This window comes from Xenopus laevis, chromosome 5S, assembly GCF_017654675.1.
Source record: "Xenopus laevis strain J_2021 chromosome 5S, Xenopus_laevis_v10.1, whole genome shotgun sequence".
Lineage (NCBI taxonomy): Eukaryota > Metazoa > Chordata > Amphibia > Anura > Pipidae > Xenopus > Xenopus laevis.
Window position 1 is genome coordinate 75,608,374 of NC_054380.1, and position 17,201 is coordinate 75,625,574.

At 38.8% G+C, this 17,201-nt stretch overlaps 1 protein-coding gene across 1 annotated transcript; it reads left to right on the plus strand.

Moving 5' to 3' along the window:
• The first annotated feature begins 12,302 nt into the window (after positions 1-12,302).
• Positions 12,303-15,980, plus strand: tpbg.S (trophoblast glycoprotein S homeolog). The gene is made up of 2 exons (XM_018265465.2): positions 12,303-12,972; positions 13,800-15,980. The coding sequence occupies exon 2, from the start codon at positions 14,049-14,051 to the stop codon at positions 15,258-15,260; it is 1,212 nt and encodes a 403-aa protein (XP_018120954.1). The 5' UTR covers positions 12,303-12,972; positions 13,800-14,048; the 3' UTR covers positions 15,261-15,980.
• The last annotated feature ends 1,221 nt before the right edge of the window (positions 15,981-17,201 follow it).

Consider the following 17,201-nt stretch of genomic DNA (forward strand, 5'->3'; position numbering starts at 1 on the left):
ATTAAATTATTACAGTTCAGTACAATTGGGCCCAACTTAAATAAGAATAATCTGGCCACTAAATTACCTCTTTCCTTGATTTCACTTAAGTACTGTGTGCAGTGGCACTTTCTATTTGAAATGTAAGATTTAAAAATAATGTATTTTTTCTAATAAACTTGGTTAAAACGAATGTATAATATTTCTCTTGGCATACACATCGCTAAGGCATATAAGCTTAGGGGCTTAGTTTTTTCATTTTGTGAGGTCAGCGATATATTGACATATACAGTTCTGTATTGCTATTGTTGTGAAATGCCAGCGGAACCTACCAAAACAAACATCTGAAGCTTTTCTTATGCTCCAAAATGGTTTGACAGCATAAGTACTGCGTATCTTGACAGCACTATATAAATAAATGATGATGAAATAAATGATGATGATTAGTTATTTGATTTTGATGCTAAAGTTGGCAGACCTCCATACATTGTGACACAATCATAAACATATAATACAGATACAGTATGTGACCTGTTATCCAGAATGCTTGGATTTTGGATCTTTCTATAATTTGGTTCACCATAACTTAAGTCTACTAGAAAATCATGTAACATTAAATAAACCCAATAGGCTGGTTTTATGTACTTCAATAAGGAATTATTATATCTTCGTTGGATCAAGTACAGGTACTGTTTTATTACCGAGAAAAGGGAAATCTATTTTTTAAAATTTGGATTCGGAGCTTTCTGGATAATGGTTTTCCAAATGGAATGGATCCCGTACATGTACAATATTCCTATACACTTATGGGATTATTTATGAAAAATTTAATTTGTGAGGTTTTATAGTTTTTTTTCCTACTTCGAATAAACCCTCAATTTAAAAAAACTTGAATGTGTTTATTTATAAAAAAATTAATTATAAAAACCTTGATTGAATACAATTGTTAAAAAATTTGAATTGGCGAGTTTATAAATGCTAGAAAATCTCGAATTTAAAAAATGTCTTGAATTTTGCATAGGACAAATCCTATTGACTTCTACATGAACTCAAAAACTTTCAGATGCCAAACTTTTACACTTGGGTTTTTCGGGTTTCTTGTGCTTATACATCAGACATTCGAGTTTTTGAAAATATAATTTGATTTGGTGAGTTTGTGCAGAACAATTCTAATTGTGGCAAAAATTCTAATTCAAACGTTGATTAATCACCCCCTTAGGATAGTACCTTTTATTTCTTAGTTGCATAGGAACTATTTATTAAGTGCGTATGGATATTTAGTGGATTAGGATTTTTAGGATTTTCCCTTAGAAGTTACACTATACTTGGGAAATGTTAGCAGTTCCAAACTGCATATCTGACTTCTGGTGAATTCTTTATCCTCTTGGGCCCTCGGCAGCTGCTGGATCTTCTGTCTCAGTGGTTACACCCCCTGATTCAGAGAGCAATTGCACATTCTGCAAAGCCTCACACAGTAGCTGAATTCCCAGAGCTGCTTTCTCAGCAAGGCTTCGCAAACTGAAGGCAACTGCAAAACAATGAAATAAAGATACCACTTTGAGAGCATTTAAAGGACTGGTAACACACACACAAACACCTATATTAAAATTATTGACTAATGCTGATCTACAAAAACATTTACGTTTAGATTAGTTGGGACCTAAAGTCTTTAAATTATGTCTTTATTTTTGATGTATCAGGCCTAGGCCATACATGACCTAGGATATTTAGCATTCAGTCTACAATCCTTCGTGCACCCTTGTCTTCAAGCACATGTTGAAGGATGTTGGAGTTATAATTAAGAGCCAAGAAACAACAAGCTCAATCATTGCAGACTAGTCACCGTATATACAGCAGCTATAGTTAACGATAAACCTACACTTTTTGAGATGCCTGGCAGATCTAAGATAAAATTTAAGTTTCCCCTCATAAAAAAGGCATGAGTGCTAGACAATTCTGTCTGACAGTTTGTTAATATGATATAAACTAAGGATTTGGTGAATACAGCTTTTGACAATGTGGCCAAGAATCACTATTAGGGCAGAGACACGCTGCGATTTGGGGAGATTAAGTGGTAAGGCAGGGGAGATTAATTGCCCAGAAGAAGAGGGGATTTGTCTCCGTCCGAATAATCTCCCCAAATCCCAGCGTGTGTCTCTGCCCTTAGCTAACATCTTGGCTTAGGAGCTAACATCTTCTCTCTGTCACATTAAGAAGGTGTACATAGGAAGCTCCATTATCACAAGTGAGAAGATAAAAATGATAAAATGCATGAATCCGTTGCAGGCTCTGCAAGCAATTCTTGGTAACTCTAGATAAGATAAAATCTCACAGATCAAATTCAGCATCTGAAATACTGAGCCCTGATCAAGGTTTCTTCAAGAGAGTCTGTTATGGAAAGCTAAGTTATATAATACAGCACATGAAATACAAGATGATGCCAGTTCAGGTTATGACCATGTCTTGGCATTACATGATACATCCTGAGAGGGTTTTTACATGCTGTATCTAAAAGTTAAACAATAACAGCAGACAAAATTAAAAGGTCAAAGAAATGAAGCTGTCTTCCTCTAGTTATTGATTATCATAACTTCAATAGGCCAAATAAAGTAAATGCTTTGTTTGCAGGAGAGTTACATTACTGCTAGAGATGTCGCGAACTGTTCGCCGGCGAACTTGTTCGCGCGAACATCGGGTGTTCGCGCTCGCCGGAAGTTCGCGAACGTCGCGCGACGTTCGCCATTTTGGGTTCGCCATTGTTGGCGCTTTTTTTTGCCCTCTCACCCCAGACCAGCAGGTACATGGCAGCCAATCAGGAAGCTCTCCCCTGGACCACTCCCCTTCCCTATAAAAACCGAAGCCCTGCAGCGTTTTTTCACTCTGCCTGTGTGTGCTGAAGAGATAGTGTAGGGAGAGAGCTGCTGCCTGTTAGTGATTTCAGGGACAGTTGAAAGTTTGCTGGCTAGTAATCGTTTTGATACTGCTCTGTTATTGGAGGGACAGAAGTCTGCAGGGGTTTGAGGGACATTTAAGCTTAGGTAGCTTTGCTGGCTAGTAATCTACCTTCTACTGCAGTGCTCTGTATGTAGCTGCAGTGGGCAGCTGTCCTGCTTCTGATCTCATCTGCTGACTGCTGCAATAACAGTAGTCCTTGTAAGGACTGCTTTTATTTATTTTTTTGTTGTTTTACTACTACTACTACTACTACTACTATAAGAGCCCAGTGCTATTAGTCTAGCAGTGTTGGGGAGTGGGACTGGTGTGCTAATCTGCTGCTCCTAGTAGTTCAGCAGCACCAACTTTAATTTTTTTTTTTAATATTCATTTTTTTTTTATTTTACTTTTTTTTATTTACTACCGCTGTAGTAGTGTATAAGTTGACCTTTTAGGCATTATTTGCCCTGTAGGCATTATTTGCACACTGTTTTCTTCAACCCGCCATCGAGCTGTGTGACCTTGTTCACATTCTGTCTAAATATCCATAATATTACCGTCTCCAGAAAAAACACCGGAGTCACTTTTTTCAAGCAGCCATAATATATTTTACGTAATCCGTATCCACCGCTGTAGTAGTGTATACGTTGGCCTTGTAGGCATTATTTGCACACTGTTTTCTTCAACCCGCCATCGAGCTGTGTGACCTTGTTCCCATTCTGTCTAAATATCCATAATATTACCGTCTCCAGAAAAAACACCGGAGTCACTTTTTTCAAGCAGCATTCATATATTTTACGTAATCCGTATCCACCGCTGTAGTAGTGTATACGTTGACCTTGTAGGCATTGTTTGCCCAGTTTTTTTGGCCGCAGCCACTGAAGCACAGAGGCCAGAAAAATATGCCATATAAATGCTGAAAATAGTCATTTTTTGCCATACGTTGACTCAACGTATATGGCAAAAAATGACTATTTTCAGCATTTATATGGCATATTTTTTCTGGCAACTGTGCTTCAGTGGCTGCGACCAAAAAAACTGGGCAAACAATGCCTACAAGGTCAACGTATGGCAAAAAATGACTATTTTCAGCATTTATATGGCATATTTTTTTTGGCAACTGTGCTTCAGTGGCTGCAACCAAAAAAACTGGGCAAACAATGTCTACAAGGTCAACGTATGGCAGTTGTTTAAAGAGAACAGTAGATTACTAGCCAGCAAAGCTACCTAAGCTAAAATGTCCCTCAAATCCCTGCAGACTTCTGTCCCTCCAATACAGAGCAGTATCAAGCAGATTACTAGCCAGCAAACTTACTATCATCTGTCCCTGAAATCACTAACAGCTCTCCCCCTACACTATCTCTTCCAAGCACACACAGGCAGATTTTTCAGATACATTTTTGCCCTTGATCCCCCTCTGGCATGCCACTGTCCAGGTCGTTGCACCCTTTAAACAACTTTAAAATCATTTTTCTGGCCAGAAATGTCTTTTCTAGATGTTAAAGTTCGCCTTCCCATTGAAGTCTATGGGGTTCGCGAACCGTTCGCGAACCGCTCGCGTTTTTGCGCAAGTTCGCGAATATGTTCGCGAACTTTTTTTCCGACGTTCGCTACATCCCTAATTACTGCACACAGCTAAAACTTTGTTTAACATCAATTTCATTTCTTTGCTTTCCTCTTTCTTTTTTCCACTAGAGGGTGTTGAAACACAGGAAAATTGTAATGTCATGTTTTCAGTTCCCAGTAGCTAACCTTCTTCGATTTAACTATCCCTTCTAATAGTACTATAAATATATTGTTTGGGTGATCTCAAATATAAATAAATACAATCGGGAAAATCTGGTGAGTACAGCAATGCTTGAATCAGCGAAATGATTTTACATTACTATTGGTGAAGTAAAAGTCCTGGCAAGGTAAAAGATCTAGACAAAAACCAAGTATCAAGATGCAAAAAGTATATATACAGTAAGTTGGTCTACATGGCAAGATTCTCAATAACTAGTTCAAGGGCTCCAGCACTCTTTAATATAACAACTAACCAGGAACCACAAACAAAAATAATTGTCATGTTAATGACTTACTCTGACAGCCATTGTTTCTGAAGGTACTCAGAAGTAAAAGATTATAAAGTATGGACTATGGTTTACTGGACAACTTTGTGCTCAGTGTCAAGGCAATAATAGTTGGTCTGGCCCAGCTCACTCCGATCCCCATTCTCCCGCCCACTTCCTGCCAGGACTCATCACCCAGACTCCACTCACCCACACCCAGACTCCGTCCACTATCCACCTGGTGCCGACGTGCTCTCCGCAGGTAAGAGAGTGGCTGGGGAAGGGGGGGGTGTTCTTGTTGGCCTCAGAGGAAGCAGTCTGCTACCTCTATAGTTATGCCACTGGTTTTTCCATTTGAGTTATTAAGCTGAAAAATGCAAATTTGCTATACATAGAAAAGGGTTCACTGACTTATCTTACAAAGTAAAAACATTCACATTGAGTGTATGCTATATGTCAGTCAAAGAGAAAAAGATGTAAAGCCTAAAAAATCTGCTCATATACAGTAAATGTACACAAAAATATGTAGAAATATCAATGTACATATACATCGTGAGAATAAAAGTATCTGAACGCCTACCTGTCCAACATCTTTTTCTGGAACCAAGTATTAATATAAAGTTGGTCCTTCCTTGACTGCTATAACATCTACTCTTCCGGGAAGGCTTTCTATAGATGTTGGAACATGGTTGGTGGGATTTGCTTCCATTCAGGCCGCATGAGTTGGGGAGGCCTGTTTATCAAAATTAGAATTTGTGAGGTTTAGCATTTTTATATACTTTGAATAAAAGCACAATTTAAAAAAACTCGAATGTTTGCTTATTTATGAAAAAGCTGAATGCAAAGAACTTGATTGAATACAATAGTGAAAAACACTAGAATACCTAGAATTTTTTGAGTTTAAAAAATCGAATTTGTAATTTTACAAACTTGAAAACTTAAATTAAAACTCAATTTTAGAAAATGGCTTGAATTTTGTCTAGACAACTCCAATTGACTTCTACATGAACTCGATAGCTTTTAGAGGCCAGTTTTTAGATGCCAGTTTTTTTACATTTGAGTTTTCAAGTTTTTTTTTGCTTAATAAATCCCGGACATTTGAGTTTTTGAAAATATATTTCTAATTAGTGAGTTTTTTTGCAAAAAAATTTGAATCGTGGCAAAAGGTCAAATCCAAACCTTCATAAATCACCCCCTTAGTGAGGTTGGGAACTAATGTTGGGAATCTGGCCTGGTTCACAGTCTACTTTTTACTTCATCCCATAGTAGGCGATATGCCCACTAAGCTATTAGCTCCTGCAACCACTTACAAAAAATGGTGGTAAAAAACACATTATTTTGTACTTATGGTGGTCCAACCCATGTGCACACAAAAGATCATGATTGTGCATGTAGCCACAAAATTAGAGTGAATATTTCCCACAAGTGTTCAATTGGGTTAATATCAGCAGATCCCTAGACTGCAAGTGGGCTCAGAAAGGATCCACAACCTCACTGACACCATCCAAACATCCATTGCTTATGTGTGCAGGAGGGAGGAGGTCTTGGTAACATTACATGGCCCAGGAGGGTGAAGTAACACCACTGGTTGGGTTGAGCTCTGTGCAGACCAGTCAAACTCTTCCACTCCTATCTCAGCATATCCAATTGAAATGTACCTCAAATGGGAATGGTGGTGTTTTTTTTGCTGAAACAGGAATGGTCTTACCACAACCATTACCACAAAGTAGGATGCACAAAATTGCTGGCCTTGGCTGGTATTTTACCAGCTAAGCCAGTGAAATACCAGCCAGAAAGCAACCCTACCAACAGTATACAATGGAATAGAAATAGCTCACATACCAAAGTGACACAGATGTTGGCTCTACTGCCTGTGTTCAACGATTGTCTCTAAAAGGTGAAAGCAGGCATTTTCAGGCCAATCTGCTCCATGTACCTGCGGAAACCGTGCCTGTTAGTGCAGCTATACAGAGCTATGGAAGAGAGTGCATCCACTTCTCTCTGCCCATCTAGAGCAGACAGATGCAGTGCTCTGTGTGACTTTGGCATAAAAATTATTAAAACAAGAGGCCCTGCCATGAAACTCCCATGTTGGAAGCACAGGAGATATGTTAGTGCATCTACTGGGCCAAAGCAGTGCCAGATACTTGCAAACCTTTTACTGATTAAATTTTTGTATTGTTGCTGAATTTTTGCCTTTTTTTCCACTATACAGTATATAGGGGCAAAGGTGGACCCCTTAATGTTGATGGCACACCAGAATATTAGACACCCACGATAAATTTCCTCTTCTGGAGGCAACTAATCTCCAGTAAATGCTTTCCACTTGCGATAAAATGAATCCTTGGTAGTAAAACATATGTGACACTTTTTTTCCACAGTCACCCAAAGAGGAAATTTATCGCGGGCAACTAATCTCTTGGTATGCATTGGTTCTTAGACACACAGAGCAGTAGGTTCCGCTGCTCCATTGATCTAAGTCGCTTCTGCCTGCAAAGGTTGGCCCAACGATGTCTCCTATTATCAGTATTTGTGCTGACCGTGTGTACATGCAGGAGGAGAAAAATTAAATCAATGGAGCAGATCCACTTCTCTCAGCCTGCAAAATGCAGGCTACGAGCAGCAGAGCCTACAGTTCCTTGTACCCATGCCGTAATCTGTGCACCAGCCTTACTGGCTTTGCAGAAGTCAAGCTTTCATTGTAGTCTCTTTGCTATCAGCTCTGCTGTGTTCAGCCATCTTAAATGTTATCTAAATAACTCTCACCAGCTCTATTGTCTATAAGATAGGTATGCACAGGCAGATAAAGACAATTAAGACAATTTGTAGCCAGACTGACACAATTTCCAACTGGAATCTACTGTAAATCATTTGCTGAAGGGGATGCTTGAATTTGTATGTCAACAAAATCAGGAAGGCCACATTTTATATTACTGGCCTAAAAGCTGAGCTGCAGTTACAGACAGGGCTGTACTTACAGAACTGGAGCACTTTACAATGCAAGAAGGGTTCCCAAACTGACAAAAAAATGACTCCTGACCAGCAATCCTTGATGCTGGTGTACACACAATATACATATATATTATCATTACACAGAGTAATAATATCATATGTACTGTTACCAAGGACATATTCTGCCCAAGGAGGTCTCTCTACTGCACGAGTAACAAAACTGTTAAAAATAGTCTGAGATAAGTATGAAAAATTTACCATGTGCTTTTAATCCGCTTACAAAGAAGTGACCATATGATAAACTGCATGCCATATGAAGGATATGGGGGGGTCACATAGGAGTATTTCTGTCTAACACATTGCAAGAGAGCTAATACCTGGTTTCCAGCTGAAAAAAAAGAGTCTGCCAAGGACATTCTTAAGTGAGTTATTTTTAGAATGAGATACACTTGTAGGTCTTTCCTTAAATATATGAAATTGACAGAAAAGTAATTTAAGCACAAGGCTGTTTAGAATTCAGCTTAGAAAATTAGAAAGGTATGCCGTGTCATTCTTTTATCGTTGATCAGAATAATTTGTTTAGGCTGGAAGGATTGTATATTATATTAATCAAAGCTTTTCAGTCTGTTGCTCTGAAGTTGTTGCAGAACTACAACTCTGCCACCAGCATTTCAGTGGAATGCTGCAACAGCCTTTGTTTGTCACCTTACAGTTTGATACCAAATGAAAATGTGTTCCCTGCCTATACTGGCTCTGAATATCTGTGTGTGTAAAAGCACTTACATCTAGCAGTGGTGTGGGAAGAGTGGGGCCTGTGGATGTGCTAACCCTCCAGGCCCAGACTGGTAATCTGTGGATTCTGGTAAATGCCAGAGGGACTGTTGTAAAATGCCATAGACCCCAACCTTTTTTACCCGTAAGCAAAATTCAGATGTAAAAAGGGTTGGGGAGCAACACAAGCATGAAAAAGTCTCTGGGGTGACAAATAAGGGCTATGATTGGCTATTTGGTAGCCCCTATGTGGACTGGCAGCATACAGGAGTCTGTATTTGGCAGTACACCTGGTTTTTATGCAACCAAAACTTGCCTCCAAGCTAGGAATTCGAGAATAAACACCTGCTTTGAGGCCACTGGGAGCAACAACCAGGGGGTTGGTGAGCAGCATGTTGCTCACGAGCTACTGGTTGAGGACCACTGTCATAGACAGTCACTATTTATTGGGCCTGTAGGAGTCTGAGTTGGTCCTCTGTGTAGTTGACATGCTGTATTTGAGCTATTTTTGAGAGCTTCATCAGGTTTGTAATTTAAAAACTGCCACATTATTTTCATTATGTGTTCTCCCTTTTCCCAGAAGTGAATCCTCATTGTGAATTAGGCAGTCCCCAGTGCATGCTGGTTGATATAGTTATCCTTAACCCTGGCAACAGACAGCATAAAGTAAAACTACAGTACCCAGCATGCAAAGGGACTGCACACCAACTAGTAGGACCTTGGCAGGTATTCAAAACTATTGGTAGAGGTCCAGCTAACCCCACACAAAGACACATGGTGAGCTGGGCATACTTATGGAACAGAGAGCCTGTTCGTTGAAGACAGGAGTTTATCAACCATCAGTTTATCAGTCATGGTGCCAGATTATCCCTTTAATGACTTGCAGCTGCCTGAAAACAGAGAGGATGTAGAGGTTGGAATGAGTCATGTAATGCTTAGGGACCACATAGTGTCATGTAATGATTGCCAGCCACAATGTGTCATAAATTCACGGGGGCCACAGTGGGGCTTATTACTAAATGCCAGGCAAATGTGCACCTGGGCAGTAACCCATAGCAACCAGTGTTTAGTTTGGCTCATTTATAAACAATGGGCAAATGCACACCTGGGCAGTAACATAAATTCCAATAACTGCATTTTCTCAGTGTTTATAAACACTGGCCAATGAGCCCCACCAGGGGCGCTGCTGCCATGAGGCGAGTTGAGAAACTCCTGGTAACTTTAAGAGGTGAAATTCCAATTTTTTTTAATAAGAATTTCGGCTCTGCTAATGCAGAGAGCACGATTGCACACTTTGCACTAGCAATGCAGCCACTTCTACAATATAAGTGTTGATGTTGAGATGGGTAAGAAAAGACATGCTTTTAAGGTTTTCAAGTTAGCTAGGACAACTGAAATTTTATCAGGTACAAGGAGGCCAATAAATCATACAGAAAATCTATCAGACAAGTTAAATCGAAATGGAAAAGGGTATTGTAGCAAGCATTAAAAACATGTTTAATTATGTAAATAGTATAAAAATGAAGCAGCAAGGGGTAGGACCCTTAATATTAGCTGGTTAATGAGAACAGAAAAAAAGCAGAGATTCTAAATTCTTATTTTCAGAATCTTATTTTCAGTGGCCACTAAAGCAAATAAGGTACTATCTTGTATAAAAAAGGGCATAAACTCATCTGGAGTATGCAGTACAGTTTTTGGCTCCAGTCCTTAAGATATAAATGAGCTGGAGAGAGTGCAGAGATGTGCAACTAAACAGGCTAGGGAAGACTTAAATTATGAGCGTAGACTGTCAGGGTTGGGGTTGTTTTCTATAGAAAAAAGACACTAGAGAGGGTACTTTACAAGTATAATTAGAGGACATTGTAGACAAATAGCAGGGGACTTTTTTCCCATTAGGGTGGTGGCACACTCTGCTACTTGGGGAGATTAGTCGACAAAGTGCATCTTCTTCGGGCGACTAATCAACCCGAAATGCCTTCCCATCAGCTAGAATGTAAATCACGCCCGGGATGGCACTCAGATTGCTTTGTTTTTCCAAAGTTGCCCGAAGTTGCCTCATGAGAAAACTTTGGGCGACTTCGGAAAGCCGAAGCGATTTGAGTGCCATCCTGCCAGAGATTCTCATTTTAGCCAACGGGAAGGCTTAGTCACACGAAGAAGAGGTCGCTGGGTGACTACTCTCCCCAAGTAGCAGCGTGTCCCACCACCCTAAAGAATATCACTGCACCAGAGGCGAACCTATTTAGACTAGAGCAAAAGGAATTTCATTTGAAGCCGAGTAGGTGGTTCTTCACAGTGTGGGCAGTTAGGTTGTGGAATGCCCTGCCAGATGATGTCGTGATGGCTCATTCTGTTAATGCATTGAAAGGAATTGTTCAGTATAAAAAGAAAACTAGGTGAATAGATAGGCTGTGCAAATTAAAAAAAATGTTTCTAATATTGTTAGTTAGCCAAAAATGTAATCTGTAAAGACTGTGGTGATTGGATGTATAACATAATAGCCAGAACACTACTTCCTGCTTTGTAACTATCTTGGTTTCCACTGATTGGTTATCAGGCAGTAATCAATCAGTTACTTGTGACCCACCTTAAAGTCACTGACTAACTCAGAGTTAGAGAGATGAAAAGCAGGAAGTTCAGTTCTGTTCTGTTCGACATCCTCTCACTCCAGCTTTTATACATTACATTTTTAGCTAACTAACTATATTAGCAAAATTTTTATTCTACACAGCCTATCTATTTTAGTATTAGTTTTTATTTTTACACTGAACTGTTCCTTTAAGAGTGGCTTGGATGATTTATTGGACAAGCATAATACCCAAGGCTATTGTGATACTAAAATCTATAGTTAGTATAGGTATGGGTATATATAGTTTATGTGAGTGTATGGAGGGGTGTGTGTATGGATGCTGGGTTTTCATTTGGAGGGTTTGAACTTGATGGACTTTGTCTTTTTCAACCCAATCTAACTATGTACCCCAGTGCATACTGGATAATGTTTTTTACTTCAAACTGGGGACGGCAGTGCATATTAAAGTAAAACTACAAAAACTTTCATGCACTAGGCACAGAGGACAGTGCACATCATGCCTCCTGAAATGCAGTGCACAAGATTGGGCATGAGCTAGGGTTGCCGCCTGTTCAGTTTTGACACAAACATGTTGGTTTTTTTAAGGCCTGTCCGGTCTCAACTTTCTGGTCAGTTTTTGGCCTCGTCAATCGCGAACAATAATCTGGCGAATACATAAAACATTTAAAAGATACTGACAGTAACATGGCTTAGTTATTATCAAGTGCAGTTCATTTCTTATTACAGAAACAAAAAAAAATCAAACGCAAAAATAAAACATTGTTTTTCAAAATGAGCATTGCTGTATTACAGAGCTTGCTGTATTACAGAGCTTTCTGGATTACTGATTTCTGTATAACAGATCCCATACCAGTAATTAAAGGATTTGATTTACTCATCAGGCACAATATAGATAGAAATAGGTTTGCTTTCCATTCAAAACTATGCGTCTGGTTCAAAACTCACAACTCCACCAACATCATTGTACCAGCTTCTGACGTCATCATCCCAACATCACTGCCCCACCCCCAATGTTAGCTTCTCCGCCCCCTTTGTTGGGGTTTAGCCGCCGGCAAAGGTAGAAACCTTAGCACGAGCTGTGATACCAAGTTTTGTTTTAAAGCTTGTTTTCATTGCACGTGTTGCATTCATTTGGCTACGTTTGAAATGCGTTTTGGAAATGAAACATGACAATCCTGGGCTTAAACTTTGGAAAGCAAACTCTGCTTTCTGCCTCTGAAATGTAACTCGCTCAGCTCCACGCTTTTTAGTAACCACACCGGGCCAAACTACAGCCAGTGACAAGAGGGGAGGAGAGAAACCCAACTCAACTACGGAGAGGGGGGCTCACCCAAACACAAAAAAAGCATCTAAGCCTAGGGGAATACTTTGTTCTTCAATAGCCAGTGTTAATTGCAAAACTGTTTTTACATCGCTCTGATTATTCGGTGAGGAAGTGAGCAACTGCTGTACTTGTGTGAGCGCTTGACGTTATTTCCCCCCCCCTGTATACGATGGTTTTTCCCTAAGAGGCTGGACCATCACGGAAAGCGCTAGAGAAAGAAGTACAACACTAAGGGGAGAGCGTGTTTGTTGGATGTGGAGCCGTTTCCCTAGGCTGTTTACAGCTGCTTCCTCCGCTGCTCCTAAGAGAGTAGCGCAAGAGCCTTAGTCCTACCGGATCTGCTTCTTGGGAAACAGATTTCATCAAAGAATGTAAGAGAATTGCTTCCAGTTTTGTCTCTTCTTTCGTCATTATATACACAGCACACAGTGTGGCACTAAGTTACCTCTTATTGTTTCTTCTGCCTTCTTATTTTCTTTATATTAATAACAGTGCCTTGGGTGTTTTATCATTACAAAATAGTACCTAGGCTGTTGTAGGAATATATAACAAGCTATAGTATCCTTCCCTAACCCTGGCTAAGGTATTTTTTCTTTATATAACATTGCCTAAAGTATTTTAGTTGCCCATAACTGTGACTAAAGTATTTTAGCTGTCTTTCTGAGGTTTTCTTTTTTTATATACCTCCATGGTTAATGTATTTTATTTATTAGGGGGTTATTATCTGCTCAGGTGGCTAGAATACGTTCTACTACCATAACAATGGCTCAGCTATTTTATCCACTCAAAATAATGGCTATGGTATTCTATCCGCCCATAACAGGGGCTAAAGTATTTCATCCACCCATATTCGAGACTTAGGTATTTTATCCACCCATAATAGAGTCTAAGGTATTTTATCCACCCATAATAGGGGCTAAGGTATTTTATCCGCCCATAATAGGTGTTTTAGAATAGTTACATAAACGAATACAACTTTCTATATGTGCCTTGCAAAGGCCACTTGTGGGATGCAGCAGGGAGGGGGAAGGGGATGCTCCTTAAGAGATGATCAAAGGCACTAATAATGTAACCCGAATCTTAAATTAACTTGAAAACAAAGGCAAGAAAAGGCAGGAATGAATGATGGATATAAAAGGAATTTTACATTGCAGATCTGTCTTGTCACAGCTAACCTTTTTTTGTGTGATAATTGCAGGTTTCGCCGGACAAAGCCAAAGTTCCCAGGAGGTGAAGAGGAAGAGTCACATTAGCACAAGAAAAAAAAGTCATCTATTGACCGTTTCCTCTGTGTTGAAAGATCATTGCGTGCGCTTCACAATTTTACAGAGAATTCTGCATATATTGCCTTCTGTTCTGCTTCCTGGTGATACACCTGTGATTAAAAAAAGTAGCAAAGAGCCACATAAACGTGGCATTCTGGGCTTGAAAAGCAAAACCAGAGGAGATGGTTGCCTCTGATCTTTTTTGCCTTTTGGGAATTAGGAGGAGTGGCAGAAGGTGTCCTGGACTGAGTGTAAATGCTAATAGAAAGAAAGAAGTAATACTCTTTGCTTGTGTTCTGCTGCAAGTTTTGGGTGATGTGTCGTCTCAACCACAACAGCAGTCACCTTGTCCAACTTCTTGTGAGTGCTTTGAAGTATCTAGGACTGTGAAATGTGAGAAAAAGAATCTCCATGTTGTACCTCAAAACATACCACCCTATGTACAGAACCTTTCCATCTCTGGCAACAATATCAGTACGTTGAATGGGGCATTCACACAACAACCCTTATCAGAACTTTCAAATCTTGATTTTAGTGACAATCACCTTCAAGAATTGGGAAGCAATGTTTTCAGCTTTTTACCCAGCCTCACATCTCTTGATCTCAGTAACAATGACTTGGGGAAAATGAGTAACTTGTCATTCCAAGGAGCTGGAAGTGGCATTATCCCACTGAAGGAGTTAAAACTCGGCAGCTCTTTTAATAACGAATTGTTAATCTCTATGCTGGCAAGGGCCTTCGTGATTGGAGCACCAAGCAAGCTTGAAAAACTAGAGTTAGCTGGGAATGACATATTATTTCTTCCCCAAGGTATGTTTAGTCCATTGCCTAACCTCAAACACCTTGATCTGAGCAATAATTCCTTGACAAGCTTGTCAGCATATATTTTCAAAGATCTCGGCCATCTTGAAACTCTAGATCTTAGCAACAACTCTCTGAAGCGCTTGAGAAACGCCACAAGTTTTGATCTTATTGGTGAACAAAATCTGTTAATCAACCTTAACAATAACAGCTGGGACTGTGACTGCATGATTGAAGATTTTGCCAGCTGGCTTAAGGAGACCAAGTTAGTGAAAGATGCATCCAGTCTGGTGTGTGATTTACCAGAGAATATGATGGGCAGAGCAATTGTTGACCTTAACATAGCAGAGCTAAAATGTCAGGAACCAGATGACAACACCAGCTTGCAAACCTCCTATGTTTTTTTGGGCATAGTATTAGCCCTCATTGGAGTGATCTTTCTGCTTGTTTTATATTTAAACAGGAAAGGGATTAAAAAAGGGATTTATAACATCAGAGATGCATGCAGAGATCACATGGAGGGTTACCATTACAGATATGAGATCAACGCAGACCCCAGATTAACAAATGTGAGCATAAATTCAGATGTATAGAGACCAATTATTCTTCAAAAAACGTCAGCTATGCATGAACAAAACATAATGACCGTGCATCCCAACCCTGTGCTTGCTCTCATCTTAACTCTGCTGGAAGGCAATGACAATATCACAATTCTCCATGCAGGACATTTGAATGCCTCCATCTGACTGTGAAGTTTATTGCTGCATTATAATTTACTTTGCATTGCAGACTGTCTCTCACGTGCTGAATATCCGTGTACCAATTTCAGTGTTTATTCTTTGTTATTATGCTATGGGATTATTCTTGTGAAAGAGACTCAAAGGCTGGAATAAGTGCAGCAAAAACTTTTTTACTCTTTTAAGAGTTTCTTAATTATTACACCCACATGCCAACCTAATAGATTACCATTCAGCAACTGCCTCAGATTTTCTTTGGAGCAAATCTTTGTTCGTAGGGCTGCAGATCTTTGCATGTGCAACATGGGAGCTCTTCCAGTAAATTAGCATGTACAAGCATTTCGTCCATTTCAAAATCTCAATGGATGTATTTACACAGTAATGCATTTGCACTGTTTTTTATAAAGATAACAAAATGCAGTTTATATCCAAGCAGATTTTTGGTAAACTGCCCAGAACTTTTAATAGGAACTAATGAAATAAAGGTGATGTTAAATTAATTACTGTCGTGTTGACATTTTCTGCCAAATAATTTTTGTACTTTTTTGTATTTAGTAAAATAAATTGGGAACTTTTCTTGTTGAATACTAGTGATGATTAGAGCTATAATATCTTGGTGCTTTATTTTTCTTATTCTATATATTGCTTACTTGAATAGAAACAGGAGTCTGAAAGCACAATACAGATCAGTATACACTATGAATCCATAATAAACACTTTGAAATAGTTTCACAAATTTGTTAAACCCCAAATTAGAAAAAAATATCAAAAATTATTGCTTTTGCACGTAAAATTTTCAAAACATTTCGGGGCACATTTACTAAGGGTCGAATTTCGAAGTGCTAAAAAATTCGAAATTCGACCATCGAATTGAAAAATTTCGATAGTCTAAGTTTTTTTTTGTTGATTAAATTTAGCAGTTTTCGATCAAATTAAAATGGTTGGTTCGATCGAATGATTTTCAAAAAAAAACCTTCGACTTCTAAAAACTTAGCCAAATGTTGGCTATAGGTTCTAGGACGTCCCCATAGGCTAACATAGCAATTCGGCAGGTTTAAGGTGGCGAAGTGTCAAGGTCGAAGTTTTTTAAAGAGACAGTACTTCGATTTTCGAATGGTCGAATATTCAAAGTTTTTTTCTATTCGAGACGAAGTCGAATTTACTTCGAAATTCAAAGTTTTTGAATTCGAAAATTCACTTTGAATTCACTTCGACCCTTAGTAAATGTGCACCTTCATATCAGTATAATGACTGAGGGCAAGTCCTTATTTTCTAAACAGATCTTTTTAGTTTTGATAATGATAATTAGACAGTTGTTCTGAATTATTTATACAGGTATGGGATCATTATCCGGAAACCCATTATCCAGAAAGCTCTGAATTATGGAAAGCTCGTCTTCCATAGACTCCATTATAATCAAATAATCCACATTTTTAAAAATGATTTCCTTTTCTCTGCAATAATAATACAGTACTTAATCCAAACTAAGATATTATTTATTCCTTATTGAAAGCAAGACCAATTTATTGGGTTTATTTAATGTTTACATGATTTTCTAGTAGTCTTAAGGTATGTAAATCTAAATTATGTAAAGATCCGTTTTCTGGAAAATCCCTGAGCATTCTAAATAATAGGTCCCATACCTGTACTTTATTTTTTAACGCTAAATTCATCTGAAATAGTCAAATATGCATGAGTAACAACATATTTTAAAAAGAAAATGGCACAAACTATGCAAATGTGTGTGCATGCTTCTGTGTATTTTAATGTAATAAACTTAGTGTGGAATCATATCTG